The sequence below is a fragment of the Esox lucius genome, chromosome 8 (assembly GCF_011004845.1).
Source record: "Esox lucius isolate fEsoLuc1 chromosome 8, fEsoLuc1.pri, whole genome shotgun sequence".
Taxonomy (NCBI): domain Eukaryota; kingdom Metazoa; phylum Chordata; class Actinopteri; order Esociformes; family Esocidae; genus Esox; species Esox lucius.
In genome coordinates this window covers 5,615,829-5,635,987 of record NC_047576.1, presented here as the reverse complement: position 1 = coordinate 5,635,987, position 20,159 = coordinate 5,615,829, and the positions used below count along the sequence as shown (strand labels likewise).

General features: G+C 47.2%; 1 protein-coding gene across 24 annotated transcripts in view; it reads left to right on the top strand.

Annotated features, from left to right (window-relative positions):
- The window catches only part of kif1aa (kinesin family member 1Aa), a 64,927-nt gene that overhangs the window by 29,702 nt on the left and 15,066 nt on the right, over nt 1–20,159 (top strand). For 5 of the 24 annotated variants that reach the window (XM_034293765.1, XM_034293764.1, XM_029121585.2 and 2 more), the window contains 23 exons: nt 2,075–2,277; nt 2,430–2,509; nt 2,633–2,708; nt 4,613–4,692; nt 4,786–4,892; nt 5,071–5,151; nt 6,017–6,197; nt 6,638–6,710; nt 6,821–6,914; nt 7,143–7,291; nt 7,510–7,688; nt 7,950–8,087; nt 12,467–12,585; nt 12,837–12,922; nt 13,120–13,255; nt 13,585–13,750; nt 14,107–14,197; nt 14,310–14,428; nt 14,716–14,771; nt 16,282–16,390; nt 17,185–17,251; nt 17,368–17,452; nt 17,763–17,868. In XM_034293765.1, coding sequence (XP_034149656.1) covers nt 2,075–2,277; nt 2,430–2,509; nt 2,633–2,708; nt 4,613–4,692; nt 4,786–4,892; nt 5,071–5,151; nt 6,017–6,197; nt 6,638–6,710; nt 6,821–6,914; nt 7,143–7,291; nt 7,510–7,688; nt 7,950–8,087; nt 12,467–12,585; nt 12,837–12,922; nt 13,120–13,255; nt 13,585–13,750; nt 14,107–14,197; nt 14,310–14,428; nt 14,716–14,771; nt 16,282–16,390; nt 17,185–17,251; nt 17,368–17,452; nt 17,763–17,868 — 2,581 coding nt within the window. Of the gene's footprint in view, nt 1–2,074; nt 2,278–2,429; nt 2,510–2,632; nt 2,709–4,612; nt 4,693–4,785; nt 4,893–5,070; nt 5,152–6,016; nt 6,198–6,637; nt 6,711–6,820; nt 6,915–7,142; nt 7,292–7,509; nt 7,689–7,949; nt 8,088–8,968; nt 9,344–12,466; nt 12,586–12,815; nt 12,923–13,119; nt 13,256–13,584; nt 13,751–14,106; nt 14,198–14,309; nt 14,429–14,715; nt 14,772–15,240; nt 15,460–16,281; nt 16,391–17,184; nt 17,252–17,367; nt 17,453–17,762; nt 17,869–20,159 lie in introns of all 24 variants that reach the window. The other 19 variants (XM_029121588.2, XM_029121587.2, XM_034293766.1 and 16 more) reach the window with 12 other exon arrangements.

Here is a 20,159-nt window from a genome sequence, read left to right as displayed (position 1 = left end):
CAGCAACGTTTTCATCTATATGGAATAATTCATAATGTGTACTTTGCTTTGCCTGCGAAAAGATTCAAATTTGGGACCTATAGTTCGCAAGTCCAATTCTCTAACCACTACACTATTTAACAAGGGGTAGTCAGTCAGTCAGTCACTCAGTCAGTCTCTCAGTAAGAGACATTCACTCTTCTTGGCCGGCTCCGCTTACTTGGAGAAACAGTAAAGCACAAAGTACTTTTAAAAAACCTAGAAAGTAAAACCTGTCACTCTTGAATGTTCAGTTTCAGACCACATTGGCAATACTATCTGGATACATATGACTCAGTGGGCTACAATATGTTGCCTATGTCAGAAAGAGTAGGCACTGATGCCTTCAGATGAACTGAATATTTGACTAGAAGACTGTCCCCAGATGGATGTGTCTGAGTAAAGACCTGGGCACTTTAAGGCTGTCTCATTCTGTTTCTGTGTTCAGTTGACTGGATGCCTCATTCCGTATGCTTAGGTCACAACACAGCCTGCTCCCATTCCCTCTGCAGACAGGCCTCTATGCTGTCACACCGAGCTGGACATATCGCCCCCTACTGGCTGCTCTTAACCCGAAGCTATGCAGAGGTGCTATGACAGGTATCACAATGTCTAATGGGCAGGACAGTCAGAGGCTTTAAAAGGATCAGGTACGAACTGAGGAGTTGGGTAGTTCGCCTGTTTTTATGACATTGCCATTAGCTGCTGGGTTCCATGCAGGTATTACCTAACAGATGTTTTTTAGCGCTTTGGAAATTTGAATCGCTCCATCATTGCCGGCCGTGGCAAAAGGAAAGGACCTAGACGGGGGTGGTTTTCTGTTGCTGGTCGGTGTCACCTAGCGGAGAGTCAGGGAAGGAGAAAGATAACGTTTAAACTGGGGGAACCTTCACTACATTCTCAAAAAGTTGTGAACCTTCACTACATTCTCATAAAATTAATGTGAAGCTTGTGCCGAAAAGGGGACACCACAAAATCCCCCAAACAATGGCTATGGTTAGTATCTGTTGGCACAGTTACCATTTCCTAAGAGTAAATTTGAGAACGAAAAGTGTTTCTGTAGATGCCCTAAAGATTATTAACCCTAACCCTTACACTTATCTTAGCCTTTATTCCAACCATAACCTTAATCCTTCAGGGACCCAGGGTTCTAACCCTAACCTCATGTTTTACAGTTGATGGTGGATCAGTAATTACCGTTTTACAGTTGATAGTTGATCAGTAATGAGGCTTTCCAGTTAGTTGATGGTGGCTCAGCGATGATGGTTTTACAGTAACTGATGGATCAGTAATGGTGGTTTTAGAGTTGATGGTTGATCAGTAATGAGGCTTTACAGCTGACAGTGGATCAGTGATGAGGGTTTAGTAGTAACTTTAGGATTGTTAATGACAGTTTTACAGTTGATGGTTGATCAGTAATGAGGCTTTACAGTGGATGATGGATCAGTGATGATGGTTTTACAGCAACTGATGGATCAGTAATTACATTTTTACAGTTGGTGGTAGATGTAGATGTAGGCATCTTTAGATTGAAAAGTGTGGTTCTCTACCAGTGTATGTGGTATGATGCAGTGGGGAACTGACCTGTGAATCTTCACAAAGTGGATTCCAAGACGGATGACTTGGGTTGAGTTCAAAGAAATCTGAATGACCTACTGACTGGTAATGCTTTGCTTGAAGCTTAATGGCATCAATTGGATATGGCTTAATGTTAGATGTTTTTCTTTCTGCTCAGCCCCTACTGTTTTTCTGTCTGTTGTATAAGTGCTGCCATACATTTTTTGTTCTTTTTGTAAGGCTGTCTTCACACATGGGCTGCTTAATATTTTTCTCTTTGTGTCCTTACTTGCTCAGTTCAAGTATCGCTTGTGTTTCGGTTGAAGTCTGAAGCTATATGTGTTCTTCTGTCTTGTTCTTCTTTTTCTATTTTTCCTTCTCGTCCTTTCTGTCCGCTTCTCTCCGCTTCTCTCCCGACTCTCCTACCTCCCTGTTCCTGCGCGATCCCCACTTCCTGTCCCGCTTTCCCTTGTTTCCTGTGCCCCCCCCCCCCCGACAGACCTATCCGATTTCAAGAACAATAACAATAATCGCCAAGCTGTCAGTCAAAAGGATGATCTCTCCACAGTGACCAATGCCATGACGGGGATGAGTCCCTCCCCCTCCCTGTCCGCTCTGTCCAGTCGGGCCGGGTCTATTGCCAGCCTCCACGACCGCATCATGTTCAGCCCTGGCAGTGAGGAGGCCATTGAGAGACTCAAGGTGAACAGAACAGCGATTCGTTGGTTGGTCGCTCCGTGTGTCGTTATTCTGTGAAAACCATTAAGCCCTGAGTGAACGCATCACGTATTGTTGTGGTGCGTATGTCCTGATTCTAAAACAAAGTTTTTTTTTTGTTTCTTTTCAACTGTCAGGAAACCGAGAAAATCATCGCCGAGCTTAATGAAACGTGGGAAGAGAAACTTCGTCGAACCGAAGCCATTAGAATGGAGAGGTGAGCTTGTCACTTACTGCCCTCAGCACTAGAAGGGGCCAGAAAGATTGAACACTGTTGTTTTGGGATCTTTCTGTAGCAGGGTTATAAATACTGCCGTTAAATATAGTGTTGTCTCCACAGAGAGGCCCTGCTGGCTGAGATGGGTGTAGCCATGAGGGAAGATGGAGGGACAGTTGGAGTGTTTTCCCCCAAGAAGGTGAGGAGGGATGGCATTCATTGAACAAGTTGCTGCAGAGGAAGCAGCTATGGGGTTCACACTCCTCATCGGGTGCAGGTCTAGAGTATCATCTTTATTTTCACTTGATGCCCTGATGTTGATTTACTTTGAAGCCCTCCTCGTCAGCACAGCAGAGCAGAAAGCCTGAAGCAGTGTTCATTGACACGGTGGGGTTGTTCTCACCCAACGAGGTTGGTCTCTGTGGAGTTTCCTCCTCTCTGAGTGCTTCTCTACACTGAAACCTTTAAAGATCTTTCTGACTTAACTCTTAACTCGTTTCCTCTAGTTGGGAATTTTGGCAACAGCCGTTTACTTCTTCGGGTCAGAAACTCAGGGACACCAATTTTTATGTTGCTGCCTTCAGTTTGGAGGAAGTTGCCAACTAGCATTAGCGCAATGACTGTAAGTCTATTGGAGCAGTAATCATTCTGGTAATGCAAGTTTGCAGACCTTTAACTTCTTATCCACAAATTAGTCTGACTATCGAAGTAGAAAAAGGGCTTGTTTAAAATAAAATCCAGAACCTTTGCTTTGGGACAGAAATCCTTCCCAAAAGGCTTCAGTTTGTAGCCGGTCAATGGCAACATATTCTCTTTGCCCTTTGGGAAAGTGTGTGGAAATATATAGAATTATGTAAAATTGTGCAGCAAATGTGTATAAAATATTTAAAAAATGTTTCCCTCCATCCATTGGCAACAGGGCACCTCCTAAAATGGAGGGTAGGGCTGTGGTACATACGTGCTCATACGTTTTCATACCCTCACAGAAATTGTGACATTTTGGCATTGATAGTCACATAGTTGTTTGGCTCCTTTTTAAATCATAATGGTAACACAAATCACCCAAATTGCCAAATCATTTCCTTCATCAACGTCAAACCTCCCTGCCTTAAAAATAGAGGGCGTGTCCAATCTGGCCGTTTGTCAGCCCGTTTGGAAATGCTCTGAAACGCGGACCCAGCTTACCTACCCCGCCCTTCATTTCTGCCAAATGGAAGAATGGGGCAGAGGGAGTCGACACTTTGGGGAGCAGCTGTATGCCCCCTGGTATCCCCTCCATCTACCATGTCAGACGGTGTTCATTAGTCTCTGTCACTCTAATTAGCCCCTGATTGCTGTATGATATTAGCTATGGGCATTCCAGCCGAGGAACAGGTCAACCAGCTGTTCCCTTTTCGTTCAGTCTCGTTGTCTAAAGAGGACTCGGATTTACCCAGTCCTCTGTCTTAATCCACTTCACTGTTCACAGCAAACAGCGACATTAGGATTCGCTGTGCTTAAAGAAACAGGGAAATGTAAACACAGCAACGCAAACACTCGGAATATGCTTGTGACTACATTTAGGAAGATCTGTGGCAGCATTTGCCAGTTTGCCAGCTGGTGTTTGATGGGTATAAATGACTCACGCTGCCAATCCACAGGATGTCTTGCTCTTTGGATTTCTTCAACTCGCTCATTTTCTTGAAGAGTGAATTTTTCAATGCGTTCCAAAATGGCACCCTAATCCTCGTGTTTCCCGGTGAAAAGTAGTGCGCTAAACCGGGATTGATGGTGCGATTTTGGCCATGTCATCCTCGTTTCTCTACTTGCGACCGATCAGCGCATGCATGGGTGTCATCATCGTTTCTCTACTTACGCCAGATCTATGCATGCATGGGTGTTTTTGCTCACTTTAAATGTGATTGGTTTGAATAGGTCCCTTTAAATGTGATGTGTTGATTTAAATGAACATGTAAGTGATGCAGCAGATGCGGTCATCCGGCACAATGTACAGTTTAAGTCCTCACAAGTGTGAAGGCAGCCGGTAAATGACAGCTAATTGAATAACAGATGAGTTGAATTAATGAATCCCCCCCCACCCCCACCCCCCTCTTCCTGGTTTAGACTCCTCACCTGGTGAATCTAAACGAGGACCCACTGATGTCAGAGTGCCTTCTGTATTACATCAAAGACGGCATCACCAGGTAAGGACCTTTTTCATTCATCCAACGTTCACGTTCCCGATGTGGCTGCGTTTCGTGGCCGGGCCCCCAATGCTTTCGCAACCGTGTTCCCAGGGTGGGCCGGGTGGATGCCAGCAGCAGGCAGGACATCGTCCTCAGCGGTCACTTCATCCAGGACGAGCACTGCACCTTCACCTCCACCACGGGACCCACGGGGGAAGGTGAGCCGGGGGGGTCGCAGCGGGCGGGGGGGGGGGTCGATCTGGCGACTCTCTCTCTTTCTCTCGCAGCACTCTGTTATTTTTTTCGAAGAGGGACTTGCTCTGATTTCAAAGCGGGGGCTGTTGTTGTGCCTGGCGTGTTCCCGCTTCATGCCCGTCTCTCGTCCCTCCCCGGCAGCTGTCGTCCTGGAACCGTGTGAAGGAGCGGAGACCTATGTCAATGGGAAGAGGGTCACTGAGCCGACCGTCCTCAAATCAGGTGGGGTAGTGCTTCTCCGTCACCCTGTCACCCTCTCCACCCATCCTCTCTCTTTCTCTGTCACACTCCCTCTTTCCCTCCCTTTTTTCTCCCCGCATTTTCTCGGTGTTCCTCTCTCTTTCTCTTTCCCTCTTTGTCTCTCCCTGTTCCTCCTCTCTCTCCACCTCTGTCTCCACCTCTCTCACTAAGAGCCTAATATGACTAGATCAGTTGTTGTGAATTTAACCGAGTCGAATGAATAGAATTTCAGAGTCTTTCCAGCAACGGGAACGTCTTGCTACACCATCCGATGAAACGGGCGCTTTGGCCCGACTGCTCACCTGGAAGACAACTCGATCGACCATGTTGTTTCCATGGTAACGTGAAGCGCTGTAGCTGGTCAACTGTTTCAGTGCCGCTGTGGTGATGCTTTTATTTCTGGCTCTGTTTATGGTGCCGGGAGGATTCACAAAACACGACTTCGCCTCTCATTCCGCTCCCACACACTGGGAACGCGAGACGCCGTCTTTAGGTAGCTGCGGGGATCTGTCGGGAAAGGGTGCCACGTTACCTCAAAAGCCATAAACACATCTCAGAAAGCAAATCGGCCATCAAGTCTCGTTTATCTAAATAAAACTGTTGCAGTGTAAACACACTCTTATATTTCAGTTCTCTTCGGTCCCCTCTTGCGTCTGGATAGTAACTAAAATGTAGAGTGCAAATGCACTCGTGTCGGTAGGTGCAAGGTGTTGGGTCACACAGACCAGGCTTAGTCTGGGACATAGCCGGGCCTTCCTCTGCATCCGCCCGACCGATGCCAAACACGGGCCACACCACCCGAGCCCGGGTAGCTAATGTGCTTCCCGAATCCAACCCCTTCCTCCAGGGAACCGCATCATCCTGGGTAAGAGCCACGTGTTCCGGTTCAACCACCCAGAGCAGGCGCGCCAGGAGCGGGAGAGGACTCCCTGCGCAGAGACCCCCGTGGAACCAATGGACTGGGCCTTCGCCCAGAGGGAGCTGCTGGACAAGCAGGGCATCGACATGAAGCAGGAGATGGACCAGAGGTGAGAGACCTAGAACGAGGAGAGGCCTGGGTCTACAGACTGAAGACGTCTGGAGACTAGCAGAGAGAAGCTAGATTACAGTAGCTCTAGAAAGATGAATTGTTGTTTTTTGTTTTTTTTTGCGTTTTCACATTTTCACAAGTCAAAAAACACAATTATGTTCATAATCATAACAATAATTTAAATGAATAATTTTGGGTTCCCAAGGACCCTTTGCAGATGCTCCATGGCCCCCGGGGCTCCCCAAACTGCTGATTGAAGATCCCAAATATAAACAGATCATTCTATTTGTGGTAATTCAGTGAATTTCTTGTTAGAGGGGTTTTCTTCCAAATCACCCAGCCCTAAGGACAAGTTCTCATGTAATAGAGAGGAGAGGGTTCTCACGTCAGTGTGAGGGAGAGTTCAGATGCTAGCTGTGTGCTTATGTCTCTCTTCAGGCTTCAGGAGCTGGAAGATCAGTATCGTAAAGAGAGGGAGGAGACCCATAACCTTCTGGAGCAGCAGAGACTGGTGAGACACAGGAACAAAGCCCCCTGCGTCTGTTCAAATGTGGTTTTACAGAATTAAGTGGAATTGAGTCAGAAACACATTATAGTGAAGTCTGATCACAATCTCCACAGGATTATGAGAGCAAGCTAGAAGCCCTTCAAAAACAGGTGGACCGATATTATCCAGAGGCAGTAGCAGAGGAAGAGGAGGAGCCTGAGGAGGAAGGTAAGTCAATTCATGACATGTTTTGGGTTTATGATCGCTGATCAAAATAAAGTACTCCACGCACTGTACACGCATCAACAATAATTACTCATCAAGTCCAGAACAAATGGACAACGCTTTGTTTGTCAAACTATGCCGCTGTGGCATGTCCTTCAACGTTCAGCATGTAATGTAGGTCTTCCTGGCCTGGGTGTGTGGTCACCTTGCTGCCGCTCCTCTGCCCCACAGTGCAATGGACGGAGCGGGAGATGGAACTGGCCCTGTGGGGCTTTCGGAAGTGGAGGTGTTACCAGTTCACTTCTCTCAGAGACCTGCTGTGGGGGAACGCCATCTTCCTCAAGGAGGCCAACGCCATCAGTGTAGAACTCAAGAAGAAGGTTCGAGAAAGTCCTTCATGTCTGTCACCGCAGAAGTGTTTATCGTATGTTGTGTTTGTTTTGGCTGAGATTCTTTGACGCATCGATGTAGCCCTGCTCTGGGGGGACAGACAGGGTCGGGCTTTTGAGACACTTGTTCCTGTTGCTTCCGACAGGAAAGGTCTCGAGGCTCTGTGTTGTACAAACTCTTCTGTCGTGTCTGTCTGTCCGTCCCCCAGGTGCAGTTCCAGTTTGTTTTGCTGACAGACACCCTGTATTCCCCGCTCCCCACTGACCTGCTGCCCCCAGAGGCCGCCAAAGACCGGGCCACCCGGCCGTTCCCCAGAACCATTGTGGCTGTGGAGGTGCAGGACCAGAAAAACAGCGCTACACATTACTGGACCCTGGACAAACTCAGGTAATCATTCTGCCACGTCCTGTTCTGTAGTCCACGTTAGGAGTAGTAGAAGGAGAAGTCATAGGAGTAGTATTTGTAAAATAATACATTCTACTACATTCATTCTGGACATTGCGACACATTATCAGGGGTGATTCTATTTCTATCAGGTCAAAAGTTCAAAAAGTACAATAATAACACATCAAAAGCCAAAAACCAAACCTTCCTGTGTCACGTCTCCTTGTCCTGTCTCTGAGTGTTTCTGCCTGGGGCCCCTTGCAGGCAGCGTCTGGAGCTGATGAGAGAGATGTACGACAGAGCCGCGGAGGTCCCGAACAACTCCATCGAGGACTGTGAGAATGTCATGACCGGAGGGGACCCCTTCTACGACCGATTCCCCTGGTTCCGTCTGGTCGGCAGGTAACCCGCGCCAGAACCCCGGGGAGAGCATGGTCAGACAGCATGGTCTAGTCACGGCAGGGGACCACACATGAGCCCCACATGAACCCCATGATTAGTTAGAACATCTGAGGCGTGTGACGAAATCACCATACTCAGCCCTTCCTCCAAAGCGACTCCCTATTCCCCGATGAGGGCACACCTTTTGGGTTTGCCCTGGTCAAAAGTGGTGCTCTTAATTGGAAGAAAGGCTTTTGCGATGCAGCCCGTTGAGGTGTTGGAATGCATGGGGGGGTGGGGGTGGGAGGGGGGGGGTGAGGACCTCTTCACACATTTAACATCGTCTTGATGACTAGTTGGCAAGCTTAAAGACGGACTCCAAAATACATCAGCTACACTGAGCAGCTGGGGGCTCCTGAGGAGAGGCCTGACAACCACGTCCATTAAAGCAGGGAAACAACAGCAGTCCTTGACTGTTGACCGAAGTGTGTCGACCGGCCAGATCCGTCGCGACGCCTTCTGCCTGAAACCTGGAGGGAGCCAGGGTCATGTTCATTACACCACAGGGTAGCGAAACGTTCACGCTGTTGTACCTCCTCGATTCCTTCTGTTTCGGACCTTGTTTCCGTTTTGGACCGGTGAACACTGGACTGGTTATTTTGTGCCTAGTGAACACGACCGTGGTTTTCTACAGCACCCCCGGCAGCTGGTCCCCTTTCTTTTTCGCCCGTCTACAGATGTGGGATCCCAATTGGAAAACCAGTTCAAATACAAACGTTACTGACTATGCATTTCCTGCCGTGCTGAAATATCCCCCCGACAGCAGAGACGAGCGATCCAGTAACGATCCGACATCTGTAGATGTAACCTGCCAGTGTGTGTTTCTATCTGTCTTGTTGTAGGCCACTAACTAACCACGTTCCAATGTTTCTGGCTGCGTCTACCAGCAACCCCCTATTCAACGCATGCATGACAGAGCGCATGAGTGACCCCACCCCCTCCCCCACCCCCTCCACGTCTGAGATAACTGAGCTGGCAGACGCTCGGCTGGAGAGGCGCGGAGGAGGAGGAGGAGGGGAGGAGGAGGACGGGGAGGAGTTGGAGGATCTGGACGATGATATCTTTTTGGACGACCCGTGTTCGGAGCTCGGGGATGATGATGAGGATGATGAGGAGGAGGAGGATGATGATGATGAGGGAGCGCTGCGTCGAGGCAGCTCCGGCGAAGGCCTGGATCCCTTTTATGAGCGATCTCCGTTATTCAGTGTAGTGGGAAGGTTGGTGAGGTTTCAGGAGCATGCTGGGGGAGGAAAGTAGCTCTTTCACGCAGAGACGCGCAGGGTTTCCTCCACCGCTTCCCGGGAACACTCGCAGGTGTGGCAGACACACAAACACGCGCACACACAGTGCGTGCACAGACATCCACACCACACCCATGCCTTCACAGGTTAGGGGAACTGCAGGAAATCAAAACATAGGAACAATATGAAAACTTGATGGAGTTTTTGTCTCTGTTGTGGCAACCAGGCTGCCAACGTTTCGATTGACCTAAACTAGTTTACAACTGTAAGGGGCAGTCCAGTCTGGCAGACTTTAACTGTAGTGTGAGAACACGTTATGGGGAGTGACATCATTTTGGCTGGGGCTACCCAATAGAGAGATCAGAGACAAACTAGACAAACCTAGAGTCACTCGTATAACTCAACACTGCGCCTCACATCCCGCTAGCCGTTCCAGCCAAGGCTCTTAGCCTACTAGTTCTGAAACTACCTGTGTTACTGGCCTTTTATGGTGCAAACCTCATCTATAATTCTATGTCTTACTGACATCCAACTCATGCTTGCTGTTTGGTTCACCAGTCACATGCATTCTTGCCTCAGCCTGTAGTGAATTCTGAGGGATCGATGTCCTTGGTTAGTCCTACATATTTAGCTACCATAGATCTCCTACTCAGTTTAGGTAATCTAGCCAGCCCTTCTATGATCTCCCTGTTCTGACATAGGCCCTACCAGCCAACCTACCCCTTCACGAAACAGGACAGTAGGGGTACTTCCCGATAATTCTAGCTGTTAGTGCTCTGACTTACACTGTCTAGCTTTCTCAAGTCAACACTGCCTGAGTTGTGAGGGAGAAATGTCACTCTTCAAAGAAAAAGGCTTCTTCTAAATGGTTTTTCGTATTTCCTAAAAACCTCACAGTAGAAAATGACTCCATCATTCTTATCCCATCTAATACTGAAATACATTTCTAGACATTTCGGGGCTTATACGCTTTTATCATTTTCATACCTTTGAATCTCATCTAGAAGGACTTTGTGAACACATACCTCAAGCTCTTTCCTACTATCACATCATGTCTGGATGTGTACACAGTACAGTAAATGTGGGATGGGGGCCCCTTCTCTGGGCCAGGTGTTGTTCCATTTCAAATCCAGTCAATTTGGGAAGTATGCTGATATACTTAATGTCAACGCCAACGCTTTTCAGTTAGCTAAACGTTGAATTTAAGTTTAGTCACCTTTTTTTTATTGACTAGAATTTAATTAGAATGAACCCCCACCCTGGTCATTGTTACAAGTTGACATGGCCCTATCTTGAACATGTTAGCCGATCAATCCATGCCACATTGCTGAAGTTAAAATCCAAGCTTTTCACAATGACTGCCTAACACGTGGAACCTTTTTGTCGGTCTAAAACACAAACATAATACATTTATTTGTAAGGGGGCACCATCTGAAACACGGACATGTCTCATATCTGTTTTTGTATACCACGGACAGCACCCACCCACGAATATTGTCTTGATAATAAGTATAAATGAATGATCAAATGGTTAAACCATCAATTTATCTGAAACAACTGATCCAGAAAGCGATAAATCTCAAAATCTCAAGATGAAAGAGCTGGTTTCTACTGCAGCTGTCTCTTTTAGGCATGCCCGAGCACAATATTCTTTATTTTGAACCTTTTTTTTGTGTCAAATTTTACATGAGAATTGGCTCCCACTTCTTTTGCACAAACCAGTACCCAACCTCTTGTGGTAAAGGGTTTATTTGTTTATTAATGCTGTCATATTTTTTCTTATTTTTTTGGACGTAACACATTTCAAGATGTCGGCCGTTGGTTCAAGCTTCTAGCCTTGTTCCGTGTTATGATGATTTCTGCTTGATTGTTTTTTTTTTTTTCAAATTCATTTGAGCTGAGAACCCAAAAGATCTGCATTTATTTTTTTCGCCATTTTTCCTGACCATGCCTTCTTTGCACCTCACCAATCTTGTCGTAAACCTCCCCTTTTACCACACCTCTATCCCCAAATGTCTATCCACTCCATTTTGGGAAATGTGGTCCATGACTGCAAAAACCACAGACCTACAGTAAGTTTCCATAGAGATAATACCTCCAGAAACAGTGTCCCACAAACCAGACTATTTCACGAGATGCACCCCCCTTCAACAAAATGCAATTCAGTCAATGAAAAGTGGCAGTTCACCCATTTCTATTGGGCCTCATTGTCACTCTTCAGGACTTGTAGGTGATCCTCAAAATCATTTTCAGTTAATGAGTTGCTTTGCAGTGTTTGGAGCACTTTATACTGTTTGTACAGTTGTATTTTAATAAAAGTGATGCCAGTAATATGCAATTTTGACTGTAGAAAATCAAAATATCCCAAAATAACTGGGGACCGACTAAAAACACAGAAGTCAAAATGAAGATCCCATGTGAAAATAGGTATACTTCCCCCTCTATTTCTATTATTCACAAACTACATTTGTGTATTCCGCAAAATCACATAGAGTTCAGTTCATGATCCTATTGTTATACAACAATAAAGTGTATATAGGATAGTGAAGCCATAGTGGTTTCATTGTACTGTCGATTTGCTGTAAGGGATGTATCCAGTAGTTTATAGTAATAGCATGCTCTGGTCAGTTGTCTTAACTTAGTTTATTTACACTGCTTGGTATTGAATGGTGTGACAGACAGAGATGGTTTCACCTTAAATACAACATGCTCCTTAGCCTCACCAAGCTCTCGAAAACAAAACTAAAAACACAACTGGCACCCTTATAGGTGCTCTAGTGAAGGGCAGCCGTGACCGTCGCTAAAGCAGTCCAGACCAGTCCCGGCTTCTCTTTGGTTGCTTTGCAGCTTGGTGTTGTGTTAGTCCAGTCCTGTGTTGTGTTACTGTGTGACACTGGTGTCACTGTCTGTTGTCATATGACCTGGTGTCTCTAGGCCCCCTGATGGTACGCAAACATTTTTCTTTCTCTGTCATTCAACCACTCTCTTTCTCCTTTCTTTTTTATTTTTGTCTCTTCCTCTACTTCTCTCTCTCTGTCTCTGTGTCTCTCTCTTCTCTCTCTCTCTCTCTCTCTCTCTCTCTCTCACTTTCCTCCACAGGGCCTTTGTGTACCTGAGTAACCTGCTTTACCCTGTGCCTTTGGTGCATCGCGTGGCTGTTGTCAGTGAGAAGGGAGAGGTCAAAGGATTCCTCCGAGTTGCTGTACAGGCGATCTCAGGTAAGGTCAGGACCTCAGGTGCCCCCCCCCCCACCCCCCCACTACACACTAACAGCCAATCAACCAATGAATCAATTAACCGGTGAAACAAAACACTAGCGAATGTCTACAGAACTGAAGCACAGACCCAGTGTGTTGATCTGTTTCTCGGTAAGATCCGCATGGCCATGGGCCTGGTAGGATTCAACTGGGGCAGGCTGAGTTTGACTTCTAGAGGAAGTGAAGTGAAGGCGTTTTGTGTTTCCCTCCAGCTGACGAGGAAGCCCCGGACTATGGTTCCGGCGTCCGCCAGTCTGGAACAGCCAAGATCTCCTTCGAGGATCGGGAGTTTGAGAAAGTACGTCTGCTCCGCAGAAACACTGGGGAGACATTGTTTCACGCTGGTTTTAGCTAGCTAACAGTCGTAGTTAACTCCCTTAGCTGTGCGAACGTTCAGCGCCTAGTCTGTAGCCCTGCTAACTGTACGCTGTCTTGTGGCTGATCGGTGACTACATAGCCTGGCACTGCTAACTGTACCCTGTCCTTTACGGTCAGTTCCAGGCTGAGTCGTGCCCCATTGGTCTGTCCCGTATCGGCGCCTCCCAGGAGGAGCTTCGTTTTGTGGAGGGGGAGGGTCAGAACTCGGGGATGGAACCCTCAGCCGATGAGGTCAACAACAACACATGTGCGGGTAACGACCACTGGCTGTCTCGTCTCTCAGCCGTTGTGGTGTCATCAACCTGTTTCCAGAGAGGGACTGTCTGTACACAACCCTGAGTTGGTCTGTGGGGGCGTGTCTTGTCTGTGGGGGAGTGTCTTGCCAGTGTGGTCATGTCTGTATGAGGGTTCGGCCTGAATGTGTGTACAGTCTAATGTATTCTGTACATTGGTTAGGTAGAATGTTCATGATGTTACACCATGTTGCTTAAGTGAAGGTGTTGGCTAGTGTGGTACAGAATCAGTACACTATGCCCGATGGCTCTTTATATAATGCCATGCTTCTACTCCCTCGCATTGTAGCCAGTCTAGATGAGTTGGAGAGCCCGCTGAAGGCCAGCCTGGAGGGAGTGGGTCAGGATGAGGCTCTGGAGCACCTGAGGATTGGTAACGTCTTCACCTTCAGAGTGACTGTCCTTCAGGCCTCAAGCATCTCTGCAGAGTACGCAGACATCTTCTGCCAGTTCAAGTAAGTTATAAAGTCTTTGTTTTTGCTTTTTTTGTTATTCTTTTATCTAATTAGCATGCGCTGTTCTCCAGAGCTACTTACATGAGCAATTTAGGTTAGGTGCCACACCCAAGTCCCACTGACAGATGGTCCACCTTGTTCGATAAGGGATTCTGACAAGTGACATTTTGGTAACTGGCCTTAAAACGTACCCGCTATCCCACTAACCCCCTAGCCATCTGCCACACCTTGTTCTCTGTGTTCTTATTCTGCTGCTTCTAATCCCTCCTCTTCTTTTTCTTGGTAAGCCTGATCGGATCTGTATGCCTTTCAGCCATTTTACAGAGCGAATGACAGTCACTGTCTTTTTGCTTCAGTTTTATCCACCGCCATGACGAGGCCTTTTCCACGGAGCCGCTGAAGAACACAGGCCGCGGCCCTCCTCTGGGCTTCTACCACGTGCAGAATGTGAGCGTCCGTAAAGAGTTTCGCATGGAACACCAAGCGAGAAGACATCTGCTGTTTGACTGTCTGATGTATCTTGTTGTTTCCAGCTAATGCCTTTTTATTGTTTGAACAGATCGCTGTAGAGGTCACCAAGTCCTTTGTGGAGTATATCAAGACTCAGCCCATTGTGTTTGAGGTGTTTGGTCACTACCAGAAGCAACCTTTCCCTCCGCTCTGCAAGGACCTCATCAGGTACACAACTCGGTACTGTCTTCTGTGAAGTGGTTTGACAATAAATTGGTGGCAACAGGCAAGTTTGTTGACAATGCAACAGTCAGGACATAGTTGGTGTCAGGGTTTTGGGCATCTCCAGTCAATTCAATTGAAACAAACTCAATTAAACAGAATTGACACCAAGGCTGTTTGGGATTGTCCTGTTCACAATAATACCAGTTATCACACAGAAATGCACGGTCCAATCGTGACGTTTGTCTGGTCTCATGTGGTCATGACATTCCCTGCCTGTCTTTCCCCCACAGCCCCCTGCGTCCCTGCAGAAGGCAATTCCCCAAAGTCATGCCTCTTTCCAAGCCAGGTAAGCAACCAGGAACTTGATATTTGTTATTCTGCAAGTTGACGAACAGATTTAAAAAACAAAAGGAAATAAATGCTTTCATTTTGTGTGTAAATGTGAAGCTACACTACTTTACATTATGTTCATGACTCTGAGAGTATTCGTACCGTGCCAGCGGTTTTCAGACCTCTCCTCAGGGACTCGCAGACTTGGTACAGTTTTGTTCTAGCCCTGAACTTCCACACCTGATTCTCCTAATCAAGGGATTGATGGTCAGTTGACAAATCCATTCAGGTGTTAGCTCTAGAATAGATCAAATACATGGAATGGCTGAGTGTCCCTGATTAGGGGTTTGTGACTGTGCAGATGTCCAGTGTGTTGATGTCACCATGGTAGTGCTGTTAATTTGGTATACCACACTTTATGGCTGCGGTTTACTGTGTAATGTCAATGTTGCTGAGTGCTTGTTACTGTACGTATGACTGTAAAGCAGCGGACGATGACACGCCCCCTGACCGAGAGAAGACGCTGGAGCTGATTCGCTATCTGGTCCCAGAGGTGTTCAATGGGGCATTGGTAGACTCTCTGTCAGGCCACGCCCTGTCTGCTGCTGGATTGGCCGCCTCCTTTCTCCTGGAGGGGGAGGAGACACCTAGTCTGCCAGCCCCGCCCCTCTCTATATATTCGGTTATAAGAGCCCAGAAACCGGGTTGGTTACTATCTGCGTGGCTGGGCCAATGAGAATCCCTGAAACTAGCTTCTCATTTTATCAGTTTTCATCACACACATTTTTTTTTACAAAATATTACATTGTAATTCGTATATACAGGACAGATTTTTTTCTTTTTTAATCACTACAATACCAAATAGATATTCATAAATGAGTGCTCCTTAGTCCTGTTATCAACAACAAATCAGACAAAGACTTCTTGAATTTGGACCAGCTGATATAAAATGTGCAGGTTGTTTTTCTGGGATTTTCCTCAGATGTGTCTCTCTCGTCGTGTCTCACTGTGTGTAATGGCTACTGTTTTGTGGATTTTTCCTACAGTTATTTCCTTCTGTGATCTCCTCCTGAACAACTCTTTGGATTTTTTTTTTTATCAGCTCCAACAAATCCTTTATAGCAAACAACTACATAGATGTCACTTGGCTTCAGCGCATGTGTTTGATCATTCACAAACTCTCTCCTATTCCTTCTCAGCACCTGGCCTACCTAGTAACTCAATATTTCAGACTCTTTCCATGGGATTCTTTCCTTTTATGTAGACACAAATATCATGGTGGCGTCCTCACTTAGAACTAAAGGATGACCGTGCCACTCACTGGGCTGTGTGTCCATCCAGTCACGCCTGTCCCCATCGCAGGACTATTCCGAGCCGTTCCTCTCCTCTTTCTCTCCTGGCACATCTCTGAATCCCTCTCTTTTTCAGCCCTCTCCCCTCCACAGCTTCCCCCCCCCCCCTCTGTCCTCTGATACTGGAGAGGGGGCCTGCATGGCGGTAACCCTCCTGTCCTTCTGTCCCCGTAGTCCCTGCCACCAAGCTCACCGCCCCGATGCGCCCTTCAGCCGGTCCCTGCCACTGCAAGTACGACCTCATGGTGTTCTTTGAGATCTGCGAGCTGGAGGCCAACGGAGAGTGAGTATTCTTTCGGGAAGATTCTCGGACGACAGGTTGCAGAGTTGCGTGTGTCCTTCGTGTGCTCTTAATTTCACGGACATCACAACAGAACGTCTTTATAACGTGGCCTTAGGCAACAGCCCAGTAACCAGGAGCACACCCTAACAACTCACTTTGGTCTGCAGTGTAGGGTCTGGTTTCAAAGACGGGCTGTTTTGGCACAGAGGAACAGCTTCGCCTTGACCTCTTGGAAAATATGAAATGAAGGTGGTGGATATCTGAGTCCACCTTGTGATTTGTTTTGGGGAGTCGTCTGTCTCTGAAGAGGACTCGCCTGGACATTTTTTTCCCCTTCCACTAGCAAAGTCGCCAGGAGAGTCGTTCATTGAAACCAGACCCTATTGTCTTGCCCAGGGTGGAAATAAACTGACTAAGTGCAGTAATTGTCAAACACTTCAACCAGCCCCCCCAGTGGGAAACAAACCCACAGCCAGTTTGTGGGAACGGGGAGACGATCGACAGCACTTCTTCCCCAGATGACTGGAGCTGATCAGAGCCACAGGGTCTCAGTTTCACCTCAACAGACATGGCTAATCAATAGGCCCTGTTTTAACGGAACTGTAATAACACGGTCCAAATGTTGTATTGATTCACAGACAGTTTACGTTGTTTTCAGTTTTTTTTTTTTTTTTTTACAAAATCAGAGCCAGCATCAGTGTCATCCATAAAGGAGAGGCTGCTGTGATGTGAAATCAATGTGGTTTTTGGAACTGTGTGGTAGAGTGATGGAGTGTTGCTTCTGTGTCCCACAGCTACATTCCTGCTGTAGTGGACCATAGGGGCAACATGCCCTGTCATGGGACATTCATGCTTCACCAGGTAAGCCGTTCAGGAAGTCAAAGTTCAAATAAGTCATCATTTGTACTGCAACTGGACTTCATGTTTTGTGCTGGTCACACCAGTGAGCTTACAACGTGTTTCTCTCTCTCGCCCAGGGTATCCAGAGGAGAATCACTGTGACAATCGTTCATGAGACAGGTGGAGACATTGTGTGGAAGGATGTGAGGGAGCTGGTTGTGGGTGAGTCTAGCCAGCCGGTCACCACAGGGAAAGAGCATCATTAGGGAGGATGGGCTCATTGCAATGGCTGACACAGAATTACTGGAATGGCATGAAACACACCACACACACACACACACACACACAAGGTCTCCGTGTTTGATTCCATTCCATTTATTCCACTCCAGGCATCACTACCCATCCTCCTGTCACCAGCCTCCCATGCTACCGACCATAGGGCTACAACCATGAGCACACCAGTCATAGTTCTCCTCCTATTGCTTCTTCTGCTCCCCCTTTTTTCTCCTTCCCTTTTCCTTCTCCTCTCTAGGGCGTATCCGTAACACCCCGGAGGGGGATGACGCCATCGTAGACCCCAACATCCTCTCTCTCAACATCCTGTCGGCCGGGTGTGTGAGGCCCACGCAAGAGGACAGGTACGTATGCCTTCATAGGGACCCAACCGCACATAGCTCCCCTGTTGTCTTACCCTGGTGTGACTCCCCCGTTGTCTTACCCTGGTGTGACTCCCCCGTTGACTTACCCTGGTGTGACTCCCCCGTTGACTTGCCATAGTGTGACTCCCCCGTTGTCTTACCCTGGTGTGACTCCCCCGTTGACTTGTCATGGTGTGACTCCCCCGTTGACTTGTCATGGTGTGACTCCCCCGTTGTCTTACCCTGGTGTGACTCCCCCGTTGTCTTACCCTGGTGTGACTCCCCCGTTGTCTTACCCTGGTGTGACTCCCCCGTTGACTTGTCATGGTGTGACTCCCCCGTTGTCTTACCCTGGTGTAACTCCCCCGTTGTCTTACACTGGTGTGACTCCCCCGTTGACTTGTCATAGTGTGACTCCCCCGTTGACTTGTCATAGTGTGACTCCCCCGTTGACTTGTCATAGTGTGACTCCCCCGTTGACTTGTCATGGTGTGACTCCAGAATGGAGCCATATAATATAATGAAGAAATCGGTGGCAATTAATTTTTTCATTTGTTAGATTATATATGATTTGACAGTGTAAAGTTTGTACATTATATAAATAACATGCAACATTTCAATTGTAATTTCGTTGGATGTATAAAATGACATTTCACTGAAGCGTGGAAGCTAACCTTTCTTTAAAGTTCTGAAAATGCTACGTTAACCTCATAACCAAATGAAGCCCACTGATATCCCGACAATGCTTCGTTTTTATCGTGTTTCTCTCTGTCTTTGAATTCAGCGTCCTCACTAGGAATTCAAAACTCTAAATGCACAGCCCACAAGGAGACGCTAACATTAGCCTGTGTTAAGCGCAGGCTTAGAGGTGTTACGGAGACATCCTCTCACCCAGGGGAATCTGTGTCTCTCCGTCTCTTAACACTAATTGGATCACCCCCCACCCAACTAGCCACCATCCACCCCGTCCCAGAGGAGTACAATCTGCGCTCTCCAAAACTAAATGGCACCCTATTCCCTTCCCGGTGGGCTACTTTTGACATGCCGCCTTTCAAAAGTAGTGTGCTACTAAGGGAACACTGCCGTTTGGGGTTCAGTCAGGAGCGCTTCAGACAGACGTGCTGCATGGGTTGATGACACACTGCACCCGGGCTAAAGCATGGTTCCCACAGCGCAGGCAGGCGGAAGCCAAGGCTCTGAATGCTTGAAGCTTGCACGGTCGACACATGCATCCTGAACGATTAACAGACCCTTTAAAAAACGGTTTGCTCAGCAAAACAAGGTGTGGTTGGGTCAGCCTAGACGAAAGGAGGTCACGTGATCAGTGTTAGGACACGGCAGACGAGGAAACCCCCAGATATTCGGGGGAGAAAAAAAGCAAACAAATCCCGATCGATCCCTTTGACTGCGCCGCAGTCATCAGTCCTTCCCGTGGGATTTCTGTAGGCCGGTAGAAATACGCGTGGTTAGCGGTCCGTCTTCAACAACACTCTGCTTATTAGGATGGATGCTACGTCACCTCTAGTCCTTCTGCTGCTGTGCTTTGTCCGTCATTCTCAGCCACCAGACTGTCTCCATGTTGCCTGTTGCCATGGTCACAGTGTCATCCTCACCTCTGGTCTTTGACCTTCACACTCATCGCCATCCTATTGCTAAGCTCCACCCTTCTCCACTTACTATTCCACTAACGCCATGTCCGCTCACACGCCTCCAAAAGTCAATTGAGGAAGTACACGGGAAGCGCCGATTCCAGATCTCTGCAAAGCTTTTAAATGGTGGACTTCTTTATATTGCAGCTGAAGTGGTTCACTTTCTGAAAACTCTGGAATGTAAATCAAATTGGGCTGATGTGAATCACCATAGTGGGGTCATTCATGCTATGGAGTACATTGTTAACCAACCAATCAGAATATTTTCCAGGGTTATCTCATAGTTCCTAGTGGTAACTATGATTAAACTCACTTGCCATCCTCTCATACATCCATAATCCATTGAACCATATGGAGAAAGGCTAGTTTCTAACCATGTCATTGATCCTAGTTAGATATACGGATATACATTCACTGTGCGCTGGTAATGACACAATACATGCAACAAAAAACCCATGCTAAGGCTAATTCAACCAATTTAACTAAGCAACACAACTCACTCAAACACAGTGAGCTTCACAGGCGAATCACACAAACTCACTGAGCATCACAACTAATCTAAACTCAGTAAGCAAGTAACTCAACCAGACTCACTATCACATTGAATTCTCTTAAAACATTTTAACAACCCAACTAAATCAT